General features: G+C 37.4%; 1 protein-coding gene across 2 annotated transcripts in view; it reads left to right on the top strand.

The window, feature by feature from the left end:
* The window catches only part of Rpn10 (regulatory particle non-ATPase 10), a 106,620-nt gene that overhangs the window by 60,059 nt on the left and 19,903 nt on the right, over positions 1-26,658 (top strand). For both annotated transcript variants that reach the window (XM_067135459.2, XM_067135458.2), the window contains exon 8: positions 8,699-8,851. In XM_067135459.2, coding sequence (XP_066991560.1) covers positions 8,699-8,851 — 153 coding nt within the window. The remainder of the gene's footprint in view (positions 1-8,698; positions 8,852-26,658) is intronic.

The following is a 26,658-nucleotide window of genomic DNA, read 5'->3' as shown; positions in this document are numbered from 1 at the left end:
ACCTCTTTATTATGGTTTACTAGTCCATCGACGACATATTCTTGTTATTAACCGCGAATTCCCAATATTTAATCCATTTCTTCTTATAATACAGTCATAATGGCCATGTGTGCCGATTTGGTCTCTTCAGCATCGAGGTTTTACTCTGTAATTCAGACTCTCTTCTTGATTTCGCCTAGTTCAACGCTAAGTGATCTTTCCGAGTAGATTGGTACATAAACATTGATATACACATTCCATATATGTTTACAATAACCTAAAATCATCTTACGAGTGCGGTATAACTATTACTCAAATTGGCACATGCTTGCGGTTAACTTCTTAAAATCTAGCACCGACATTCACATACTGGCTCATATAATTTGTGGGCAATTCTGCACTCCTACTATTATATTTCAACAACTACAAATAACTTTGAACTGATAATTCGGAAACTTATTACTCATCTCGTCTCGATTGGGTCAACTGCTGGCTCCTGCTCGTTCATTATGCCATCTCTGAGAAATCAGCTTCGGTCTTCGTATACGTCACAGCTGGGCATCGGTCTCGGCAGTCTGGCTTGAGTCATAGCATCTCAGGTAGTCCTCCACCAGTTTAAGCGTGTTTCATCATATTGCCGGTGTCCATGCAAACCGAAGACAACATTATTTGGGCAGAATACATAACTAGATCTTCCATTATAAGCATTCTAGGAAGTATGAATGGCTACTGGTATTTCTTAATACTTCGAAATTGTGCTCTAAATATATATATATATTTCCACTGAAGCTTATTATCCTTAAAAATATTGTCTGCTGAACGTTGACTAATGCTTCTAAATAATATCTTTGCTGTTTTGATGGTATGTGGCCACTTATTATAATGCAACTGGCCCTTTTCTCCTCTATCTTTTACTGGTCCGTAGCTTTCCTTACCTTCAATATTTTTAAATTCGAAAGTGCATGCATTTTCCTCTCGTCTCGGCTTATTTTGTGGGCGTAAATAACTAAATTCTCCGCTCAAATGTATATTATCTCTTGGCTTTCTTCCCTACGTTGATAATACTTTTCTTGGCTCGCAGTAAAATTACTATCTTTTTTAAATGCGATCTTCTCTTACAAAGTAGTTAAGAATAGAATGATTTCAATTATTTTTTTTAAGGACCATAGTTGTTCTATCTAAGAAACTCTTTTCTTTCTCGCCTTCTAATTACGATTAACATGATACATGGATACACTTAATATACATTTGCGCTGTCTGAAGCTGCTCCGCGCCATTTTATCTGCTACGTCTCCATGTTAATGATCATCTCAACTGTAACGTAATGGTACACTAGTAATAACATTTTTCCAAATTACCTACCTTTTCAAGAAGCAAAATTTCAACACTAACAGCTATCTGTTTCATAATCAGCACAGCATTGTTCATAATAGTAAAATAAATTCTAACTCAGGAATAGACAAGGTAAAATGCAGGAAGGAGTTTTGTAATTCCTTTCCAGAAATACACCAATGCAAACACAACAAATATTCAGCGATGAGCATACATGTCCAATTTTAATCGTTCCTTTTCTTCGACTGACCAAGATCTTGCAATGTTACCTGTTGTCAACAAGGGTACTCTAATGAACATTTACGAGAATTTTTTCATTCATTTGGACCAGAGGTTTAACACCAGTTACAGTCTTAATGAAATAAATGACAGCTACAACATTCTTTTTGAAGAAATAAGTAAATTCGCCCCCCCACCCCCCCCCCCACCCGTCTTTCAACAAAACAGTAAAAATACAACAGACGTCGAGAGAGAGAGCGCTTAAATTTCCTTCCCCCCCCCCCCCCCCCCTCAGTTATTCCTTTTCCAAACTTCACTTTAATTTCTCTTCTTCATTTTTTCCTATTTTTACACTCCACCTTCTCTTAATCTTCAAGTTATTCGCTGATATGCTTCATTCGTTCCAACAGTTTTTTTAGTATCATCACTAGGGCCTGGATTTTTATGTAATATCAATGTGCAAAATACGTACATAAAATTGTAGTAAATATCAGTGAAATATGGAATTAAATATGTAATATTCACACAATATGTAATTCAATGTGTCATATTCGTAAAATATCTATTAGTATCAGTGTATTAAATTTACAAAAATGTTCATATATTCCTTTTATTATGGCTCATTGTTATGATAGGAGACAGTAAAATTGCATTAAATACTTGCATATTTTACGACAAAGTCTGTTTTTCTAATTTTGACGGAAAGTATAGTTTTAAATAATCAAATTAAAGTCACATTCACAATACTTTAAGGTTATTTAAAAGAGAATATTATGCACTCTAAATCGCGAAGTATATTAAACAAGTTCTTGTTGTAGCTAATTTCCCATTGCCCTCTGTTGTAGCTAATTTCCCCTTGTCCTCATGCCCTGAAAATGAAAAAAAACAAGTTAATAAGTAAAATTAATGTTAATATATCCATGAATGATTTTACAAACAGATAGAAAACTTGAATAATGTGCATTTTGTTTCAAGACTGCATGAATTTTGTTAGAAACTCTGTCACCGATTTGTCCTGCCATGGTACTACTGAGGTTCAATTTAGCATTCTCCATAATAGTCATGGATTCTTGAAGTGGAAGGCCAATGGCCTTTAGTTTTGTAATGCTTTCTGCAATCTAAGTAAAATTGCTCTGAATGTACGTAATATTGCTGACTACATTTTGTTCACTGAATGCATTCTGAGAATCTTGTACTGATGCTGCAAGTGACTTAACAACTTCAATATGTTCATTCTAGAAACTAACAGCTTGAAGCCAAGTGCTCCATCATGTTAAGAGGTTCAGGTGACAAGACAATGTGCGGTAGATGTCCTTTATAATATTGAACTCTCATGGGGGCTTTCACAAATATCCTTTTGTTGTTGTTGTTGTTGTTGTTGTTGTTGTTGACAGTTAAATTATTTACGTTCGTAAAATTACTCCTCACTTCTTCAGCAATTCATTGTAATGCATATGCTAAAAATGTGAAATGAACAGTGTTAGCATAAAAAAAAGCTTGCAGTGATTTAGTACATTTCAACAAATGGGCCGCAGCATTTGAATACTCAACAAGTGCATCTGCTTGTATGCTTTCAGGCCATAAAACTTTCAACCCTTTGTTAACATATCACGCAATTGTTGCCTGGTTTGTTTGCTCCAGGATTATTATCGAACAGATTAGGTGTGACTTGAAGGAGGTTTCTGGATCCAGTTTTGCAACAATAAAGACGTTTGTCGTTTTATCTACTGCAATCCAAATAGAGGGGTTCTGAATATAACTTTGAATAGATGCCAGTATATCCTGGCAACACTCGTACCAGTATTTCACTTAAAAAGATGAGCTTTGAGTACCTAACCTCCTCCTTGTAAGCGAGACACTGACATGCAAATAATGATCGACAAATTGAACTAAATGAATTTATTAAAATCATAGAATTGATTTGAAATGATCTGAAATTAATCTTGACATTGGCTTCACATCACATTCTTAAATTATCATTAATTCTTCCAGTAAGTTCAGCTTTAAACATAATAAATTGATCTTCTTATTAGAAACTGATAAACTCATTTACTGTCACGAAAACTGATATTATGCCTACAATTCTACGTGTATCAATTTGAATTTCATTTTAGAATTATACTGCAATATTTCCAATCTTTGACAAAATTTGCCCTGTAATTATCTATTATGATCAAATACTTCATGAAGTTATCTTTATATTCATTATTCCTGTTTGAACATGTACAGTTATCCTCTGCTCTTGGCCACAAATGCATTATTAATCTATAACGTTGCCTATGAACAATCTTCAGTAGGTGTTCCACTATTGTCTTAACTTATCGGTATTACGTTATGTCTTCGACTAATAAATTAATAAGATTCTTGTCAGAGAAATGTTAAATTATGCTTCAATCTCAAAAATAATCACCACCTTCTGGACATCTTGCACTCACGATAAATTAATTACTGTCTTTCCGTCCGTTTCACCAGAAATGTCCTTATTCAGTGCCGGAAACAAGTTCGGCGACGATGAAATTAATACATAACTTACGTTCACATTAGATAAAAATTATTTACAAAATAATACAAAATCAAATAGGTAAAGTGGTCATACGATGTTCTGAAAATCACTGTAACAACATCACATACTAAAAACATTCAAAATTGTAATTTAAGTTATTTACACTTTTATCCAGGTCACTGAAATTATGTTTATTATTATTATTATTATTATTATTATTATTATTATTATTATTATTATTAAATAGGCGTAAGTCCCAATTCCCTTCTGAAGATCTTGAAATGAAAATCCACAGGCTGTTTCCAATCATTCGACCGGGTCAGGAATGGTATGAATGAAGTCCCCATCTAACGGCGAGGATAGGAATTGTGCTGGCTGCCGAAGCCTGTTGCACTCCTTTGGGGCAATGATTAATGAATGACAAATGAAATGATATTGGAGAGTGTTGCTGGAATTAAATGTGACAGGGAAAACTTGAGTACCCTGAGAAAAACCTGTCTCGCCTCCGCTTTGTCCAGCACAAATCGCACATGGAGTGACTGGGATTTGAACCACGGAACCCAGTTTGTGACTGAAACTATCATATGGTCACTTATTCAGTCTATCATCATTGAGGTAAAACCACAGTGTTAAATCCACTTGAAAATAGAATGAGGAGCCGAACTACAACTAGTTCTAATCATATTTATTATGGGCAAGTATGCATTCCAATCGCATCACCATAGTTCAGGGGATGTGAGGTAATTTAAATTAAATATTTTAACATTCACTCACATGACAATCATAATTGCTGCATAATGCTCACTAATAATTCACAAAGATGCTGAAAATTAGGTAGGTACGATGACCCACTGTATTATTCCAACAGTAAACACTCACATATCGCATAAAATAAGAACTAGAGCACATCCTATCACTAGTGAATATCATTAATAAGTCAGCAGTATCATCATATTATTATAATTTTATTACACACACAACACTTTCACGTCTTTAATCATAATAATTATCTTATTGCTACTCTAACATTTATTTTCAGAATATTATTCCTTGTTCGTTTAATTGTATTGTCCGTCATTAACAAATCGACTGGGTATAATTTACGAAGACTCAGTCATGAAAACACGACATGAAAATAGCATCTTTTAGAGACGACCTTTCCCTACTCTTCATTCCACTATACAAGTTGGATTAATTCAAAATGTATTTATTGACTTAAATTACCAAGTGAGTTAGTGATTATTATGACCATGATTATCATCTTCATCCGAGATATAATTTAAGGAATCCGTACCAGACGACCACTATCGGCGTATACAAATTCTACATCAAATCTACAGAAATTAATGAAATTGAAAGAAGTCTTTCTACAAATAAGAACAACTAAACGAATGTACTTAAAAAAAGAGCTACACTTAAGAAAATGGAAATTGCAACACTATGAAGGCATTGGTCAATTGTGTTGATTTTCAAGATATGGAACGATGCCATGTAGGTATGTAAACGATCAAAGTTTCAGACCCATTGGATTGTTGCTACAGGTCTCTTCACGTGATTGGTCGCGGAGGAATCGACTTCAGTATACAGACTCTGGTGTAGCGTAGTTGACTTGCAGTCTGTGCAGTGAAACATGCCTCGACGACAGAGAAGAGCACGCTATCAACTGTCGCCGTTTGAGAGTGCTCAGATAATTGGGTTGTGTGAGGCTGTATTATCGCTAAGGGCTGGTGCTGCACGTGTTGGCCGACAGGCATCTATGGTACAACGTGTATGGCAGCAGTGGTCAAATGAAGGTACCCACACTCGTAGACCTGGCACAGGCCCAGCGCGACAGACAACTGTGAGAGAGGATCGCCGCATCATTCAGATGGCCCGAATGGAACCCCATGCAACAGCAGCGCAAATTCGAGCAGCTGTGGCACCCCACGTTACACAACAAATAGTTGGTAATCGCCTGCGTGCAGCTGGCTTACGAGCCCGTGTCCCTGCAGAAGGTGTTCCATTGACCCCACAACAGCAACGTGTAAGGCTGGCCTTGTGTCTAGAAAGGTCGACGTATGGCATAGGGTCGTCTTTAGTGATGAATCGCGCTTCTGTCTTGCCTGCAGTGATCGCCGGAATCGTGTGCGCCGATGTACCAAGGGGAGGGGCTGCCCAGATCTTATTGTCGAGAGGCACACAGGGCCAACACCATGCTTTATGGTCTGGGGAGCTATTGGCTTTAATGTGAAATCACAATTAGTGCTTGTTGAGGGCACTATGACTGCTCGACAGTACGTTGATAGGGTACTTAATCCACTGGTTGTCCCTATGATGGCGAACATTGATAATGGGATGTTTCAGCAGGACAATGCCCGGGTTCACACTGCACGCATCTCCAGAGAAGCTCTCCACGACATCACAACCTTCGAATGGCCCGCCAGATCCCCGGACCTCAGTCCTATTGAGCATTTGTGGGACATGATGGGTCGACAACTGGCTAACCGTCCTCAGCCACCCACAACTCTGGAACAACTGACCCGTGCAGTGCAGCAAGCATGAGCCACAATTCCTCAGGAAGCGATCCGGGGCGTTATCGACTCCATGCCTCGACGAATTCATCAATGTATTGCAGCTCGTGGTGGGCACATCCTGTATTGATTGTTGTCCAAACTTGCGGTCAGAAGGACCTGAAAGTGTAATCATCAAATCACAACCGAACACTCGTCCTGCATGTTGAATTGCAGCAATGTAGCACCACTCCTTCTGGGTGTTGCAGTTTCTGTTTTCTTCAGTGTAAATGAGATCAAGACATAAAAAAACACAAATGAATTTGTTGGTTGTACTCATGTGAGTTGACGGTCAGTTCCATGGCTTTTCCGCTTCTTCCGGGGGTTTCATCGTTCAGATCAAGGCTTACGCTCCATTTAGCCTTGCCTAGCTGCCATCCAGGCTTGAATATGCACCGTTATGTCCTTCCCACAACGGAAGTTCCAGAAAATTCCTCGCTGAAAATCCTTCCTGGTGTAATGTATGAAGACTACAATTATTTAGCACTCTCCTTGATTACCTGCAACTTAAATACAGCCTTAAAACCAGTTCCGAGTGATGTAGTAATTTCAAATGTTCTCTGGAGAGAGTACTGAACTTAACTCCATTTCAGACAGACAAGAAAGAAGAATGAGCTGTTAGTTATCAGTCCTTATAAAACTTTGTGACGTATAGCACGGCTTAGCCTTATTGGTTCGTTGGTTGACATGCGTGATCTCAATGTACCCATTAATATTTAACTGTGACCCCTCTTCTGTAGCCCGTTTAACATGAGGTCACATGTCATAGCATAGCCAGTCAACTCACTATCACAGATCTTCCCTCACTCCAAGTGACCTTCATAGTTTCCGCCAACTGCTTGCCGTCAAACTCTCCAGTAGGTTAGCTATTCCACTCGCAACTCGGCGATCGGAGTATTAGTAGGTTAACTATTCCACTCGCAACTTGGGAATTGGAAAAATCAATTGTAGTACATTGAAATGGGGATAATATATTTTATGCTAACAAATGGAAATTACCATGTAATGCTGAGCTATTGCATAATAAAGCAAGCAAGTTACTATCTGATAAAATATCTACCCCATAATTCTAAGCTGCATTTTGTTGAATCATTAACTAAAGGAATATAAATGTATTAAAACTAAATACATAATTCAACAGATTTTTCTCTTATGTGCTAACAGAAATTAAAGCTTTCCTTAAATGTTGAAAGATGAGAAATGCAAAGGAAGACATTTGATATAATTACTTGGTAACTTCTCTCAGAAGTAGGCTGGAAACTTGAACTACAAACATCAGCACATCGGAATTGGCTGATTGAGATTTACTCTATGGTCAAATGAGGGAACAGTTTACTTGAAGCCTTTCAGTTGTTTGAATGAACTGGTGGAATATACCAGCTCAAATACATAAAACAATTTCTCCTTTGTAAGTGTCTTACCATATGGGTACAACTGTAGTAGTTGTATTTTTCTAAGAGCTTGGTGCCTTTCTGTTACTTGTTGGTTTGGTTCAAAAGTCAAAAAAGGTAGGCATCATTAAAAGTTTGTGTGTTTTGAATACTAGGAGATTTCCCTTTTGAAGCAGAGCATTGTTTTGAGCGATTCAACTTTCTTGCCATCTTCTTAATTTAGGTGAGTTGGATTAAAAATGCCCTCTTTTAACACTGTGACAGGAATTTCAGCTCCTCCTTATCAGCATTTGTAATCATTTAAATCTAGTGCTCGGGTGAAAGTATTGTCAAATCTAGTTTCTTCACCTTTGCCAGCAATATTAGTGGCTGCTTCATCCAGAACATACTCGAGATCTTTAACAGAGTCAAATCCATCAGAACCTCTTGATTGTTGTCAACTAAATCCTTGTTTGTGACATAGTTTTCTGTAGTAGGCTGTATGGACTTAAGTCATTTCTGGTTTGAAGGGAAATGCTATCCTTGTTGCAGAGAAAGGTATCATGCTGAAGCTCTGTACAATACAAGAATTTGATAGGCATTTCAGGCACAAAATAAATCTTCATCCTGAGTGGTGATTGGAATGACTAACCCTTGTTTCATGAGTTTGTTGGTTAGTTAACTTTGGCTTGTTTATCGTTAATAAAGCTTCATTTGCTGATGAGGGTTTTATGTTTTACTTTCAGTTGCAAATGAAGAGGCTCTTTTGGAACGAGCTTTGGCCATGTCCTTAGAAGGTGGTGAAGAGGAACAGATACCTGTCAACATCCCAGACTTCTCTACCATGAGTGAAGAGGAGCAGATAGCGTTTGCTATGCAGATGTCGATGCAGGACAGTCGTAAGTTTCAAATTAATAGGGTTAGAAATTACATGTTTATGTATCGGTTCCAGCTGAAAAATTTAACTTACACTTATGAATTATAATTTAAAAAGATTAATACACATATTTTTTTCAGTATTTTTGGCTGTAGTACAGTACATGTTTAAGGAGAACATACAGTGAAATTCTGTTTAAGAAGTTTTTCCAAAAAAAAAAAAAAAAAAAAAAAAAAAAAAACTTCCTAAGCAGGTAACTTGATATGTACTTTGAAATACGTGTGAAACACACAGCCAACAGATTTCCTTGTTTGTGAACAATACCGAAATAGGCCGATATATAAGAGGTGCTAGAAGAAAGCCATAATATACAAATTTTACTATCATGACATGTATTTTTAGAGATAAGGTAAAATAATTGAACATACTGTATTATAAAAATACTTGATAAGAGAAGGGAACATATTATATAAAACCTTGCACGAGAGATAAGAAATACTAAAAACATTACAACGGTAGATGGTAATTGTACGTTATGTAAATTCCATACTGCATTAGACGTTAAATACATTTCCAAACACAAAAGTCTAGGCTCCTACTTGGAAAAGAAATTTTACTGCTTTCTTCAAGTATAAGCCTCTCCATTTCCCACATTGCTTTCCATCTGTTCTGAGGCACACTGACTGAACCTTCCACAAAACCAAGGCAGATGCTTGTTTCACTGCAAGATGGTCTTGGGGGATTCTCTAACTCCACCTCCTCCTCCTCTTCTTCCTCAATCTCCTCATCTCCTGCCTGAATTTCCTTGCAGATCTCATCGATGGTCTGCTCCTCGCAAGTGATTACTATATGATCAATGGCAGTGAAGTCGTTGAAACTACTGGTAATCTCAATCTTTTCCTGTGTCATTTTCCAACACCCTGGCTCTTTATCAAAAACTTCCATAACAATGCTGTTGGTACCACCACCGAAGCCTTTTTTCTTGAAGCAGTTTGCTATTATTACAGGTTCCACTGAATCCCATGATGAGGCAGTGAAATGCATTGTGTCAAAAAGAGATGGTTTGTAGATGGGTTTGCCTGCCTCCATGCGTAGCAGCATACGGCGTACAACTGATTTTTGGTACCTCTGCTCCAATACCTTAATGATTCCTTGGTCCATGGGCTGTAGTACCGATGTTGTATTCGGTGGAAAAAATTCTACCTTGATGTTCCTTAAATGGTGCTACTCCTTGGGATGAGAAGGACAGTGGTCCACAACCACCACTATCTTCCTATTCCGGCTCCCCTTTTTGTCATCTAATGCCTTCATATAGTCTTCAAACAGGGAACTTGTCATCCAAGCTGACTTGTTACTGGTGTACTTGCACAGTAAAGTCCTGACATTTTTGAAGCAACGTGGCTTTCTAGACTTCCCTTTCATCACTAGAGATAGTTTGTTCTGGGCCGTCCCTTACATGGGGAACAGACGTCCTTGCAGCCGGCCCTCACCTGGGAAACAGACGCTGCTGTTATATAGTGTACTCATACTATTCCCTGAGTACTGGGCTGCCTCTTCCACAATCTCCACCGTTCCAAAGTCCATCTTCTGCGTTGTAGATTCTGTTGAGGTCTTCACTTGTAACCCTGAGCTGGGACCCTTACCAGATGTTACACACTGGGTCAGTGTGCTCTGGGGCTCACAAATTCAGGGACGCCAATCCGTGGGCAGGGACGCCAATTCCCTGAGCAGGGCTGCCTCTGAAGAGGGTCCTTACCTGCTACCTATTTAAATTGTTCTGTTGTAAATATATTTCCTGGTTAAACAGTTCATATTTTAGAACCCCTTGAGATCTAAAATGTCCACTCAGTGCAGCTCATGGTTAGAACCCTCCAGTCTCTGTGCAAGTTTCACCCTGTGTTAGACCGTTCGCGCGCTTGCAGTGGGGGTCTGGTGTCACCGAGCCTGTCCAGGCTTGCCAAGGCCATACGACGTCACGCTATGACAAAATGAACACCAGATGCTCACACTCACCGTGTAGAATCTAATCAAACCTATCAGTTGAAATTTCCACTCTACCATTCACATCTAGCAGAATAGAATCAAACAGGATTCTACGCGGGAAACATAAAGCTCGCAATGCATGATTTGATAAAACTTTAATGCAGTCAGTTCCGTGCCGCGACAGGGTGAAGTCATTAATCGAGGTGGCCTCAACATTAATTAAAACCCGTAAAATGTATTTGTTCACAACAGAGCAGCTTCTTATATGTTACTTACTGAAAGTAGAAGACAGACAGGGAATTCATCTTGGGCGCAAGGGACAAAACTTGAAAATTAAATGTCTAGCTTTTGCTGATAATCTTGCTCTCTTAGCTCAAAACAAAAAGGATGCCCAAAGGTTGCTGGAGCTTCTTCATGACATTGCGAAGAAAACAGGTCTCAAAGCCTCCTACGAAAAGACGAAGTACATGGAGTACCGACATAGGGAGAGAAAAGCATGGAAGTGAAGTGTGAAAAGATTAGAAGAGTAGAAAAGTTTAAGTATTTGGGAGAACTGATCCATCCCAATAGACTAGACAAGGAGGCAAACAAGGAAAGAGCTAGAAAATTGGAACGGGCCTACAGACTGACACAGAACAAGTACAGTAAATGGGCCATATCCTACACAGCCAAAATTAAACACTACAAGGTTGTTGTAATACCAGAGGGGCTGTACGGTTCAGAATGCCTTATCTTAAGTGAAAAAAGGGAACTGAAAGGAATCGAGAAGGAAAGGAAAATTCTGAGTAAAATTCTTGGACCTCAGAAAACGATGGATGGGACATGGAAGAAAAGGAGAAATGATGATCTCTACAAGTATTCTGAAAAGATCATGGGCACAATGCGAAAAAGACTGAAATTTTACGGACATCTCATCAGAATGAATGACAATCGCCTGACTAAAAGAATATTTAAATATATAATTGGATTGAGGAGGACAACAAAATGTGTGGAGGAGGTTAAGAAGGACGCAGAAGAAATTAAAATAACACCAGAATTGATCCTCAACAGAAAGAAGTTCAGAACTCGAGTAGATGACCACAAACTCCATGAAGAGCAGCGGAAGAACAGGCCCAAATTTGTAATATCCGACGAGCAGAGAAAAATAAAGAGTGAACTAATGAAGAAGTTCTGGGAAGAGAAAAGAAGAAGACTGGCCAGAAAGCATTAAGTTTCACGTGATTCCACAGTTGGCCAAATTCGGAAGTAAAAAGAACACTTTAAATGGGAAAAATATACATATATCTTAATGCAACTGATTAAGGGACCAAAAATATTACATTTCTTAGCCGGGAAAACTTCTTGTGCGGGAACTTCTTAACCGAGTTTTACTGTATTTCAGTATTTAGTTACAATACATACTCTCAATTTTTTTTTTTCCTTCTGACATTGTCTCATCTCCTTCTAATAAGAGCAATGATAAAATAATAATGTATGTATCAAATACAGTAGAAGTCCGTTATAGCGAGAATTTGTAACAGCGAAAAATTTACTCCCTATAACGGATTGCCGTTATATCCGATTTTTGCATAAAAGTCGGAAAACCCTTCATGCACTTTAAAATCGGTATGAAACGGCAGTCACTTTGTTCAAAACTTGCGTTTCCGCAGATGATATCCACACTATGGCTTACTTGTTTGTTATTTTTCGTAATCCGATACTACATGAAAGTGTATGTTTAGTTTCATTCTGAAAAAAACATAGTACCGTATTTCTCCGAATCCAAGATGAACTCCACTTTTTCCTTCAAAATATTTAAATAAGGCTCAAAAAAAAGTTTGTAAAATCATATGAATGCCTTGTTTTACAGTAGGCCTACGCATTTGTAGACTATTTTTAGACGCCGAACATTGACTTTTCTCACGCCGGATTTCTTTTTTTTTTTTTTTTGCGGCTGCACAATTATTGTTTATTTCCGCATGTTTAAGGACCATTAACTTAACATTGGCATCATAATACCAAAGAGAACTCGTTGGAAATTTTCTGGCAATACCTATTCCATGCCTCTACAATACAACGATCCATCAGGAAATTATTTTTGCTGTCCTTAAAACTGTTACTTTTACGCAGCGTCAGATATAACCGGCTACCGCTACACGCACGTCTCGCTTGTTGGGTGCGGCCAAATTCAACGGCTAGTGATGTATAGGCCTAATCGTGAAAGTTGAAAGTCAACGAACGGGTTTATTGCGCCACGGTATGGCCAACCTCTCTTGCGTTTTTCGTGCACATACCTCACAATTTCATCTTCGACTTCTTTAAAGTGTCCTTGTTGCGGACCACTGAATGCATTTTTGTACAGTACGCATTTTTTAGCCCTTTGTCTTCACGCTGACGCCAAATATTGGCTTTAGTTAGGCCTATGCTGTATTTTCTTGCGGCTGCACAATTATTCTACATTTCCGAGTGTTTAATAAACATTAACTTAAAATTGGCATCATAATATCGACTAGAACCCGTTTAATATTTGCCGGCAATACCTTTTCCACGTATCTTTACAATAAGACTATCCATCACGAAAATATTCCTGCTGTCTATAAACCTTAATTTTACTAAGCGTCAAGTACAGTATACTTTACAAAAACAATATAAATATAAGTCACCACCTTATCAATACAAAATTTATTTACATTCAGCTAGTAAATATGTTCAAGACCGGTTTCGACCCTTAGGGGGTCATCTTCAGTTGACATGCATAAAAGATATATTTTACAAAAACATCACATGTAATGATTAAAACTAAAATTAAGTCCAACTGGTCATAAATGTTGGTATGTATGTCTTGGTACATTTGAGCTATTGTATGTGTCAATCCTAAGTTTCCCAGCATACAGTGTCAAGGTAAGTGGTTAACTAATTTACATCATCCATGAAATTACATGCTATTTTTCATGTTATCACTGTCTAATTTGAGTTGTACAATGTGGAATGAGATATACATACATTTGTGTAAATTAATAGTAGTGAGTTCAGTAATATACATTAAAAATTGGTTCTTAAATTACATTAATTAATGATCAGTCATATGAAAATGTAGAATTATTGGTTTGGGCACTTGTGATTAAAATATTAGTATGCAATACCTTGTTGGCATATATCTTAAATACTAAAATATCAGTTTATAAAGCCTATTATTGTTATTTTATGTCTTGGAATAGGGTTGAACTTTTAGAAAACTATTTGTTTTGTTGAACATAGGCATTGGATAATCTTGTTAAATTGGACACATAACTAAAAGAGTGGTATATATATACCTTGTTAAAAATACATTGCATTAACATTATTAATATGTGGTGCTATATATACATTGTTCAGGGTAAAATGGGGTTAATGAAGTCTTTCACAACAGTATTTGATTAGTTATGATGTTCCGATATAATGGGTCCGTAAAAATATATAACTATATACATAATTGCAGTTAGATAAGTATTTATATAATAGAAGAATTTTACATAAATTTAGACAAATACGTCAATCTGAACTCCAACTTAAACGAAAACATAGACAGAAACAATATTCTTTTTCATGCAGTAATTCCTTTACTAAAAGATTACTACCTTAAAATAATTAATAAACAAAAATCCATACGCTCAAATCAACCGCTCCAAGACCTCTTCCCCTCCAACCCCACTCCCGTTACTAACACTCCACCCAACCCCCCAAACCTCCCCTCTACCGTCGCCAACTACAATCCCAGAGCAACACGCATTAGATCTCAACAGGCAGCTACACAGAGTGCACGGTTCCAACACCTAACGTAAGTGAAACGACATACGATTTACTATTACACTTTCATACCGCACCATTTTCACGCTCATTATTTCTACTTTCAGATACTTTGTTTTCACAACTTATATGCTTCTACGATAAAATCAACGTGCACCCTACCAGGACGCATAACATTCAACGTGTTTTTACAAATGTCACGAACTCAACATATTACGGCACACTAAATGAAGAACGTGCTCCATCAATAATACTCAAGACTCTTAATAGCTCTAACAACAGTAGCTGCCCAAAATATCGCCAGACATTACAACCAAATATTACCTAAATTGCAAACAGATTATACAAATACTTATCTAACTGCAATTATGTATATAGTTATATATTTTTACGGACCCATTATATCGGAACATCATAACTAATCAAATACTGTTGTGAAAGACTTCATTAACCCCATTTTACCCTAAACAATGTATATATAGCACCACATATGAATAATGTTAATGCAATGTATTTTTAACAAGGTATATATATACCACTGTTTTAGTTATGTGTCCAATTTAACAAGATTATCCAGTGCCTATATTCAACAAAACAAATAGTTTTCTAAAAGTTCAACCCTATTCCAAGACATAAAATAACAATAATAGGCTTTATAAACTGATATTTTAGTATTTAAGATATATGCCAACAAGGTATTGCATACTAATATTATAATCACAAGTGTCCAAACCAATAATTCTACATTTTCATATGACTGATCATTAATTAATGTAATTTAAGAACCAATTTTTAATGTATATTACTGAACTCACTACTATTAATTTACACAAATGTATGTATATCTCATTCCACATTGTACAACTCAAATTAGACAGTGATAACATGAAAAATAGCATGTAATTTCATGGATGATGTAAATTAGTTAACTACTTACCTTGACACTGTATGCTGGGAAACTTAGGATTGACACATACAATAGCTCAAATGTACCAAGACATACATACCAACATTTATGATCAGTTTTAATCATTATATGTGATGTTTTTGTAAAATATATCTTTTATGCATGTCAACTGAAGATGACCCCCTAGGGGTCGAAACCGGTCTTGAACATATTTACTAGCTGAATGTAAATAAATTTTGTATTGATAAGGTGGTGACTTATATTTATATTGTTTTTGTAAAGTAATATCTATCAATACGGAAATGAAACTTATAAACAACAAAAAGTACAGCATACGCCGTTATGACTCTGCCGAGCCTTTGCTGGCTGGACCTAGTGTTTACAGTACACTATGTCTTCTGGTATGGGCTAGAGCAATTTTGTTACTTTCATTGATCTGTCTCAGCTTTATCAAAATGAAAGTGACTGAGGTATGAGTGATGCTAGTAATGCCATTCCTTCTGTAGCCAGTCTATGAAAATATTGCTCATAGGGTCGGTTGGTGGATGCATTTCAGTGGGTTTGGCAGACTGGTATGTAATAGCAAATTCTGGCTCGGTGAGGAAAGCAACGGGAAACTACCTCACTCCTCATTTCCCTAGTACGCCTCTTCTATGACAGCTGATGGCGGAGCTGTTGAGGATCCAAACAGGCTTCGGGCTGAGGACTAAACATACATGACTCTGCCACTGAGTAGCCATGGCTTTTCTAAGAATTCGAAGGGTCGCATGTTTTGATGCCATTCTGCAGATTTGAGAAACACACAGGCACTGTACAACCGATTGTCGCGGCTAGCGATGTGTGTAAAGGGGCGGTCGTTTATTGTCAAGGAGTTCTGTGCATGTGTGAAAAGAAGCAGCGTGGTTACCGCGGTAGTTGCCAGTGGTATCCATTAACTTACTGTTAGGCAGCGAATGCAACAACCCTTCAGTTTTCGCATGAGATTCTGAGAAAGAATGTCTTGGATTCAGAGAAATACGGTATCACTCCAGAGATTTCTGTGGCAAACACCTCAGCTTTCTTCTTCAAACAGCGTCACCTAACCTAACCATACCGGTATATGTAGCTTATCATGAAAACATATTTGAAACGCATGTTGAGAAATAACTTCCTCGCAAAAAATGTACATGTAAATAGCCGTAACTAGACACGAGAAGATATGAAATATCCTCTGAAATCAGTGATGTACTCTGCCATATCTTGAGGTGTATCACATTCTTACTTCATTTCCGTATATAACATTAAAATTAAGATATAGTTTATTCAGTCTTTATTTTTAACGAGTTAACAACTGCTATCGGCCACGTTATTTACGCATTTATTACGAAAACGTGTTATCCTCTTTCATTTCGAATTTTCTTTAGAGAACAGCAGTCGATGGGTATTATTAATCAACTCCAACATCGCCTTTGAATGTCAACGAGAGAGCTCGCAAATGCACAAAGTGAGAAAACTATACCGTATCGAAGTTGATCGATCGCATTTTGTTGCAAACGTTTCAGTTTTCTTACTCAAACAGCATCACGTATCCAACCGTACTATACGTATGAAAACACACTTCAAGCGCCAATAGAGAAATTATACCTTTCTTGCTATAAATTTTCATAATAGCCTTTCCGTAATTTAATCAGACGCGACAAAATATAAACTAACCTCTGAAATCAATTAAGAACTCTGCCATATCTCGAGGTGTATCCCATTCTTACTTAATTGCAGTATTTAGCCTCAAAATTAAGCGGTCGTTTAGTCAGCCTTAATTTTTAACGAGTTAACAACCGTTATCGGACACGTTATTTACGCATTTATTACGAAAATATGTTCTCTTTCATTTCGAATTTTCTTTACGGAACAGCTGTCGACGGATATTAATAATTGACTCTGACATCACCTTCGAATGTCGATGAGAGAAATTGCTAGTGCACATAGCGAGGAAACGATGTCGCATGAAATTTCATCGCTGAGGTGCATAAATATCAGTAACGGAAAAATTGCGCACGCTTAATTGCTCGTAAAAACGGATGCGCCAATGATAGGGTTCTCGCTGTAACCGAAGGATGATACACAGTGTGATATATGAATTTTGAGGGGACAGGAAAAAGTTGTCGCTATAACGTGTAATATATGAATTTTGAGGGGACGGGAAAAAGTCGTCGCTATAACGGAGTTCTTGTTATATGCCGTACTCGTTATACCAGACTTCTACTATACAGTTTTATTTTCATAATATGTATGTATACCAGCAAATAGTGTGATGGCCTTTAGATGGTAGACAATATAGAAACAGGATGAGTTTTTCGAGGTAGATTCTCTGACATAAACCGTTGTCGTCATTGTCACCCCACTTCATGTCTTAAAAGCACAGCATGCACGAATTAATGCCAGACACTACAGCATTAGTTCCATCTTGGCCAAGAACTTGAAAGATTCTTGCACGGTCCATGAAGTAGTTCACAGTATCTTCAAGATTGGCAGCACTTGTTGAATAGACATCACCTTTGACAAAAAAAAAAAAAAAGAAATTGGGTATATACGCAAATACAGTAGAAGTCCGCTATACCGAGTACGGCACATAACGAGAACTCCGTTATAGTGACGACTTTTTTCTGTCCCTTCAAAAATTCCTATATTAAACTGTGTATCGTCCTTCGGTTACAGCGAGAACCCTATCACTGGCGCATCCGTTATTACGAGCGATTAAGCGTGCGCGATTTTTTCCGTTACCGATATTTATGCACCCCAGCGATGAAATTTCATGCGATCGATTACCTTCGACATCGTTTCCTCGCTATGTGCACTAGCGATTTCTCTCGTCAACATTCGAAGGCGATGTCGGAGTCGATTAGTAATATCCGTCGACAGCTGTTCCGTAAAGAAAATTCGAAATGAAAGAGAACATATTTTCGTAATAAATGCGTAAATAACATGTCCGATAACGGTTGTTAACTCGTTAAAAATTAAGGATGACTAAACGACCGCTTAATTTTGAGGCGACCTACTGCAATTAAGTAAGAATGGGATACACCTCGAGATATGGCAGAGTGCTTAATTGATTTCAGAGTTTAGTTTATATTTTGTCGCGTCTGGTTAAATTACGGAAAGGCTATTGTGAAAATTCATAGCGAGAAAGGTATAATTTCTCTACTGGCGCTTGAAGTGTGTTTTCATCATACGTATAGTACGGTTAAGTTAGGATAGGTTACGCTGTTTGAATAAGAAAACTGAAACGTTTGCAACAAAATGCGATCGATCATCTTCGGTACGGTATAGTTTATTCACTTTGTGCATTTGCGAGCTCTCTCATTGACATTCAAAGGTGATGTTGGAGTTGATTAGTAATACCCATTGACTGCTGTTCTCTTAAAGAAAATTCGAAATGAAAGATAATACGTTTTCGTAATAAAGCGTAAATAACGTGGCCGATAGCAGTTGTTAACTCGTTAAAAATAAAGACTGAAGTAAACGATATCTTAATTTTAATGTTATATGCGGAAATGAAGTAAGAATGTGATACACCTCAAGATATGGCAGAGTACATCACTGATTTCAGAGGATATTTCATATCTTCTCGCGTCTAGTTACGGCTATTTACATGTACATTTTTCGCGAGGAGGTTATTTCACTACATGCGTTTCAAATATGTTTTCATGATAGGCTGCATTGTACGGTTAGGTTAGGTGACGCTGTTTGAAGAAGAAAGCTGAGGTGTTTGCCACAGAAATCTCTGGAGTGATACCGTATTTCTCCGAATCCAAGACTCTTTTTTTCTTTCTCAGAATCTCATGCCAAAACTGAAGGGTTGTTGCATTCGCTGCCTAACAGGAAGTTAATGGATACCACTAGCAACTACTGCGGTAACCACGCTGCTTCTTTTCACATGCAGACAGAACTCCTTGACAATAAATGACCGCCTCGTTACTACACATCACTACCGGTTGTACAGTGTACAGTGCCTGTGTGTCTCTCAAATCTGCAGAATGGCATCAAAACACGCGACCCTTCAAATTCTTAGAAAAGCCATGGCTACTCAGTGGCAGAGTCATAACGCGTCTATTGTACTTGACGCTTAGTAAAATTAAGGTTTATGGACAGCAGGAATATTTTCGTGATGGATCGTCGTATTGTAAAGATACGTGGAAAAGGTATTGCCGGCAAATTTTAAACGGGTTCTAGTCGATATTATGATGCCAATTTTAAGTTAATGTTTATTAAACACTCGGAAATGTAGAATAATTGTGCAGCCGCAAGAAAAATACGGCATAGGCCTAACTAAAGCCAATATTTGGCGTTAGCGTGAAAACAAAGCGCTTAAAAAATGCGTACTGTACAAAAAATGCATTCAGTGGTCCGCAACAAGGATGCTTTAAAGAAGTCTATGATGAAATTGTGAGGTATGTGCACGAAAAACGCAAGAGCGGTTGGCCATACCGTGGCGCAATAAACTCGTTCGTTGACTTTCAGCTTTCGCGATTAGGCCTATACATCGCTAGCCGTTGAATTTGGCCGCACCCAACAAGCGAGACGGGCGTGTAGCGGTAGCCGGTTATATCTGACGCTGCGTAAAAGTAACAGTTTTAAGGACAGCAAGAATAATTTCCTGATGGATCGTTGTATTGTAGAGAGGCATGGAATAGGTATTGCCGGAAAATTTTCAACGAGTTCTCTTTGGTATTATGATGCCAATGTTAAGTTAATGGTCCTTAAACCCGCGGAAATGAAGAATAATTGTATAGCCGCAAAAAAAAAAAAAGAAATACGGCTTGACGAAAGTCATTGTTCAGCGTCTAAAAATAGTCTAAAAATGCGTAGGCCTGTATGATTTTACAAACTTCTTTTTGTGCCTGATTTAAATTTTTTGAAGGAAAAAGTGGGGTTCATCTTGGATTTGGAGAAATACGGAACTATATTTTTTTCAGAATGAAATTAAACACACACTCTCACGTTGTATCGGATTACGAAAAATAACAAACAAGTAAGCCGTAGTGTGGATATCATCTGCGGAAACGCAAGTTTTGAACAAACTGATTGCCGTTTCATACCGATTTTAAAGTGCATGAAGGTTTTTCCGACTTTTATACAAACATCGGATATAACGACAATCCGTTATAGCGAGTAAATTTTTCGCTGTTATGAATTCTTGCTATAACGGACTTCTACTGTATTCTATGTATAATTTTTTCTGGAATTTAGTGCGCATAAATTGCAATAAGGTTGTACCTCTTAGCCTCATACACTGGATCCCGTTATACTAGAGCCTTGTTCGTCTTGGTCTGTGTGGTGTCAGGAGCATATTAGAAGTATGGCTACAGGTTCTCATCATTTGTTCGTGGCTAAAGAAAAGCTCACGGTTATTGAAGATGCAGAGAACATTGGAAACTGCACAACAGGAAGACAGTTCAATGTCAAAGACATACCTGCCAACTTTTACGGTTTGTCCATAAAATTTATGGAAAAGCAGAGTGTTTTACGGTTTTACAGATGAACTATAATGTTTTACAATTTTACGTACCAGGATCTTTAAAAAATTTGCACCAGAAGAAACTTCTGCAAGCCGCTGATACATGGTTTGTGACTAGCGAATATTTGATACATCGCTCTGATTTATATTCATCTGATCGTTACAGTCTTTGACTGGGAATACGAGATGCGTCCTGTATCCCAGTCAATTGATATTGATTTTTTTGTGTTGAAACAGACTAACTCTTGGATAACCGTTCGCTTGTTCTTTGCATTGATTCATTCGATAATAACCTTTACCATCCTGTATAAAAAGTAGTTCTTTTGTTGTTCACCACGAATAGGTCATGTCATATCAGGTTATGTTGTAGTTACAAAAAAAACATGTGAAATATATTCATTGCTTAATTTGATTCATATGTATTGCCACGTATTTCGAAGCTGAGGTTATGTAGTTGTGGAGTAACGTGAATTGTGTTTGTTGCTTATTCTGTGTTATGATAGTTGTTTATCGGTAATCATGAGTAAATCTACAAAAAAAACCACATTATAATCAGGTGTTTAGGGAAGCCTATTCTTTGAGTTTCCCATGTAAGTTATACTGAAAGGTGACAAATTTGCCTTTTGTACCGTGTGCTCTTGAGGTATTAACATAGTAGGTAGTTTTTGCCGCCATGTGCTAATCATGTAAAGTTTCTTAAACATCCTGGGAATTTGAAATCTAAGGAAGGAAATCAGAAAATAAACAGGGTTTTTTCTGCCACAGCTGAAGATATTGTTTATGATGTAATAAAGGCAGTGTGTTTATTTACTTCTTTTTTAGCAAAACACAACATTCCATTGAATGCAAATGATCATGCAGGAACTTTGTTCAGAAAAATGTTTTCTATGTCAGAAAACGCAAAAAAAGTATGGTTGTGGTCGCACAAAAGTGTGTTTCCTAAGCGAAATGGTGCATACTACAAAACAGGACATTGTTACTTGTTTACAGAATAGTCCATTTTCTTTATCGACAGATAGAAGCAATGATAGCGATTCCATGTTGTATCTCATAGTGGTTACTTTTTATCACGCAGTTTGAGAAAATATTAGAAGTACTGTTTTATTGATACCAGCATTGGATGGGGATTCAACATTGCACAACATAGGAAAACTGCTATTGTCGCAGTTGGAATTAAAGTATCAGTCACGAACTGTCTGGCATTCTATTCTGGCAATGCTCCTGTTATGCTTGGACAGAAAAATGGAGTTCTAGCAGTTTTGAAAGAAGCTCATCAGGATATTTTTGGTATTGCTTGCAGCTGGCATCTAATGAACTTAGCTGCTACAAGTTTACCAGTTAGAATTGATGAGATTCTTGTTGATAGTTTCTGTTACTTGGAGAAGTGTACCAAAAAAGAGAACGTCATTAGAAATTTCAAACTATGGATGGAAAAGAAAGAAAGAAAAAAAGAAAGAAGTTGTTGAAGCATGTGTGCACAAGATGGTTATCCCTAGCCAGGTGTTTAGACAGATTATTAGATTATTTTTTAAGGATGAGGTGGTAGTGTGTGCTCCAAATATTTCTGCCAATTTATATATATTTTTTTACTATTCCCAAAGGACACAATAAATATGATGACAAATGAAGGGATTTTGTGATCCTCCCCCCTCCTCCTCATTTTCTGCCAAAAGAGTGGCATGTTCTTCCAAACGTGACACACCTCAGAAACGTGAATCCCACTACATCTCGTGAAGAAAAGCTGTTTGTTTCCTTCCTTTGACCTAAACAAGGCATTTTGTACTTTTTTTACATATAACTATCCCATCATTTGACAAGATCAATACAGTCTTGCAGAATGCTTCCCCACATATCTATGTACTGTTTGATCTATCGAAACATATGCTCACCAAGTTTGTGAAGCCAAGTGTAGTTAAATGTGCTAAATGTCCAGTATCACTCAATCCAGAATCAGAAGGATGATGAATTATTGGTATTCAAACCTCAAACTTGGTTAAGGTGCTACAAGATAAAGACAAATCTGTTTTTCTTGTCAGTCAGAAACTATTTCTGTGGAGCCTGTGACTACACTACATGGTTAACAAGTTCCCTTTTAAGAACGATGTGCTAAAACATGCACAGGTTGTTAAACTTGATGCCATTGAAGAAGCACAAATTTCTTCTGTTAATTTATTTTTGGAGCTGTTTCCTGTTATTTTGTGTAAAAGAGAAAATGAAACAAGAGATTACTCTGTTAATGAACTCCAAAACCAGTTTGTGGTTCTTCGGATAGACTGCTTACCTAGTGTTGTAAGTAACCAAGCTACAAATGATTTAAAGTGGGCACAGTTGTTGAATATCTGTGGAGCTGAAGGTCATTATAAATATGACAGGATCTCTAGATTCATGCTGCCTGTTCTTACCATATCAGATAGTAATGCTGAGTGTGAATGAATTTTTAGCCTGATTAAGATGATCAGGACACAGTTCAGATCATTGACGTCCAGTGGAACTCTAGAAGCCATATCGATATTGAAGGCCATAAGTTATGATGCATGTTATGCTAACATATACAATAGAAGTCTGTTATAGCGAGAATTCATAACGGCGAGAGATTTACTCGCTATAGCGGATTGTCATTATATTCGATTTTTTGTAAAAGTCGGGAAAACTCCCCATACACATTAAAATCAGTGTGAAATGGCAATAAGTTTGTTCAAAGCTTGTGTTTTCGTGGATAATATCCACACTATGGCATACTTGTGGCTTTTCCCCCCACAAAATCCGATACTACAGAAAAGTGTGTGTTTAATGTCATTCTGAAAAGAATATATTACTGCATTTCTCCAAATCCAAGACGACCCCCACATTTTCTTTCAAAAAATTTTAATTGTGCTTCAAATGTGCTTTGTAAAATCATATGAATGTCTTTTTTATACAGTACACATTTTTAGACTATTTGTAGACGCTGAATGTTGGCTTTAGTTATGCCTTTTTTTTTGCGGCTGTACAATTATGCTTTATTTTCGTGGGTTTAATAACCATTAACTTAAAATTGCCATCATAATATAGAAGGGAACTCGTTCAAAATTTGCTGGCAATACACATTCCACAAATCTCTACAAGACAATGATCCATTTAAAGATAAAAATTTCATTGTTCCGTATTGAAATTATTAACATTAAAAATTAAATAATTGAAGTTCAACCAATTAAATAATTGAAGTTCAACCAATTGAATTGGTTGAACTTCAATTATTTAATTTTTAAAGACAATGATCCATCAGGAAAATATTCTTGCTTGCTATAAAACTGTTACTTTTACTCAGCGTCAGATATAACTGGCTGCCGCTACACACACGTCTTGCTTGCCGGTTTTGACCATTGTCAGCGGCTAGTGAATTATAGGCCTTAATCACGGACTTTGAATGTCAACAAGTAAGTTTATTGCGCCCCGGTATGGAATTCAACCGTTGCATTTTTGTGCACAAAACTCACGATGTCATCTTCAACCTCTTTAAAGCGACCAATATAAATGGTCCGTTATTGGAAATTTACTCATTTGGGACAAATATTTCCGATTCCCTATGGGAATCATCATCTATGTCATCATTCTTTAAAGCGTCCTTGTTGCAGGCCACTGAATGCATTTTTGTGCAGTACGCATTTTTAAGCTATCTTTCTCTTCACGGTAACGCAGAATATTGGCTTTAGTTAGGCCTATGTCGTATTGTCTTACGGCTGCACAATTATTATACCTTTCCGACTGTTTAATAGCCTTTAAATTGGCTTCATAACATTGACGAAAACCCGTTGAAAATTTGCCGGCAATACCTGTTCCACGTATCTTTACGGTACGACGATCCATCACGAAAATGTTCCTGCTGTCTATAAAACTTAATTTTACTAAGCACCCGGAACAGCAGACGCGTTATAACTCTGCTACTGAGTAGCCATGACCTTTCTAAGAATTCAAAGGCTTGCATGTTTTGATGCCATTCTGCAGATTTGAGAATAATAGGATAATACAATGTCATTCTCTCTTCACTATTTCCTGAGATCCAGTGATGTTACACACAGGCACTGTACAACCGGTCACCACAGCTAGCGATGTATGATAAAGAGGCGTTCGTTTATTGTCAGCGAGTTTTGTGAGTACGCGCGCGCGGGTGAAAAGAAACAGCGTGGTTACTGCGGTAGTTGCCAGTGGTGTTCATTGCTATCAGGCCGTGAATGCAAAACAACCCTTGATTTTTCACATGAGATTCTGAGATAAAAACATCGTCTTGGATTCGGAGAAATACGGTATCACTCCAGAGGCTTCTGTGGCAAACATTTCAATTTTCTTCTTCAAACGGCATCACCTAACCTAACCGTATATGTATCATTAAAACCTATTTGAAACGCATGTAGAGAAATTATAACCTCCTCACTAAAAATTGACATGGGAATAGCTTTACAATATACATTTTTAAACACTTAGGAATTTATTATTATTTCCTATTGAGGCATGTTTCGCCCTTCATTGAGGGCATCATCAGTCATAGTACCTCCTCAAGGCATAAATCAGGTACCTGATTGGTAATTAAAATGTAAACACTAAGATACAAACTTAACATGTTACATTGGGAAAGTCAAGAAAAAAGAAAAACATGTTCAGTGATGGTACAGTTGAACATTATATGTTTATAGACACAGTAGTCGGCACCAATGCGTAAAATCACAGGGTATTTTAGCAGAGTCCAGCAGTGGTGGTCCGAAGAATAATTGGGTCGTTCAGAGCACAAAGGAATCAAGTCCATTTTTGGTCATTTTGGACTTATTCCACCTTTAAGTACTATTTATGAAGCTGCTTTCAGAGCATAAAAGATTCATGTCCAGATATTGTAAATAACTGTTACATGAATCGACAATTCTGTTGAGCACGGAGGGAAGCAGTCATTTGTTCAGAGCACAATGGGAACATGTCCATTGGCACAGTTTCCATGGTTTGCTTTGTCGGTGTGTGAGATTTAATTAAAATGTCATTGTCTCTGATGAAGTTGTGTCAAGATCCGAGCATGAATGTCTCAGCCATTGATCACAAATTCTTGGTATCAGGACATTATTACTTACCTAATGACAGTGATTTTGGTTTAGTGGAGAAAGCCAGTAGGACAATCTCGCACCTTTGCGCACCAAATGATTGGATGGATATCGTTAGACAAGCAAAGAAAACGTCCCTTGAATTTGAGGTCATTGGAATGAAATTCTCAGACTTCTTATACACCAGAAACTAGAATTCAGTAACGAACAGAAAAAAGAAAACATGGTTAAGACATCAATTGGCTGACTATGAACTAGTTGCTTTATAAAAGTGAATCCCCTTTTACCCTGATGTTTCAGCAGACTCTGAACCCTGATATGCAATTTGACTAAGTTGACGTAAGAAAGAAGTCTCCCGACCATCGCATAACACACCTTTAAAACATCCAGCAAGGCCCTCTTTATACCCAACGTCGACCAGTAACAAAAGCGAAGAAAAAGGACATATAGGATTTACTGCTATACATTCCGCCTGTGCATCATAATTATTTCAAGAGCCTACCATGTGAAACTGCCACAAGGGCTTCCTCAGCTTTGCAAGGGCAAGGAGATGAAAGTGAATACGTATTTCTTTGAATCTGAATTGTATAACTTACTGTTTGGAAATATTTGCTGTA

Source organism: Anabrus simplex, chromosome 1, assembly GCF_040414725.1.
Source record: "Anabrus simplex isolate iqAnaSimp1 chromosome 1, ASM4041472v1, whole genome shotgun sequence".
NCBI classification, from domain to species: Eukaryota; Metazoa; Arthropoda; class Insecta; order Orthoptera; family Tettigoniidae; genus Anabrus; species Anabrus simplex.
This window is presented reverse-complemented; position numbering and strand designations above follow the sequence as displayed.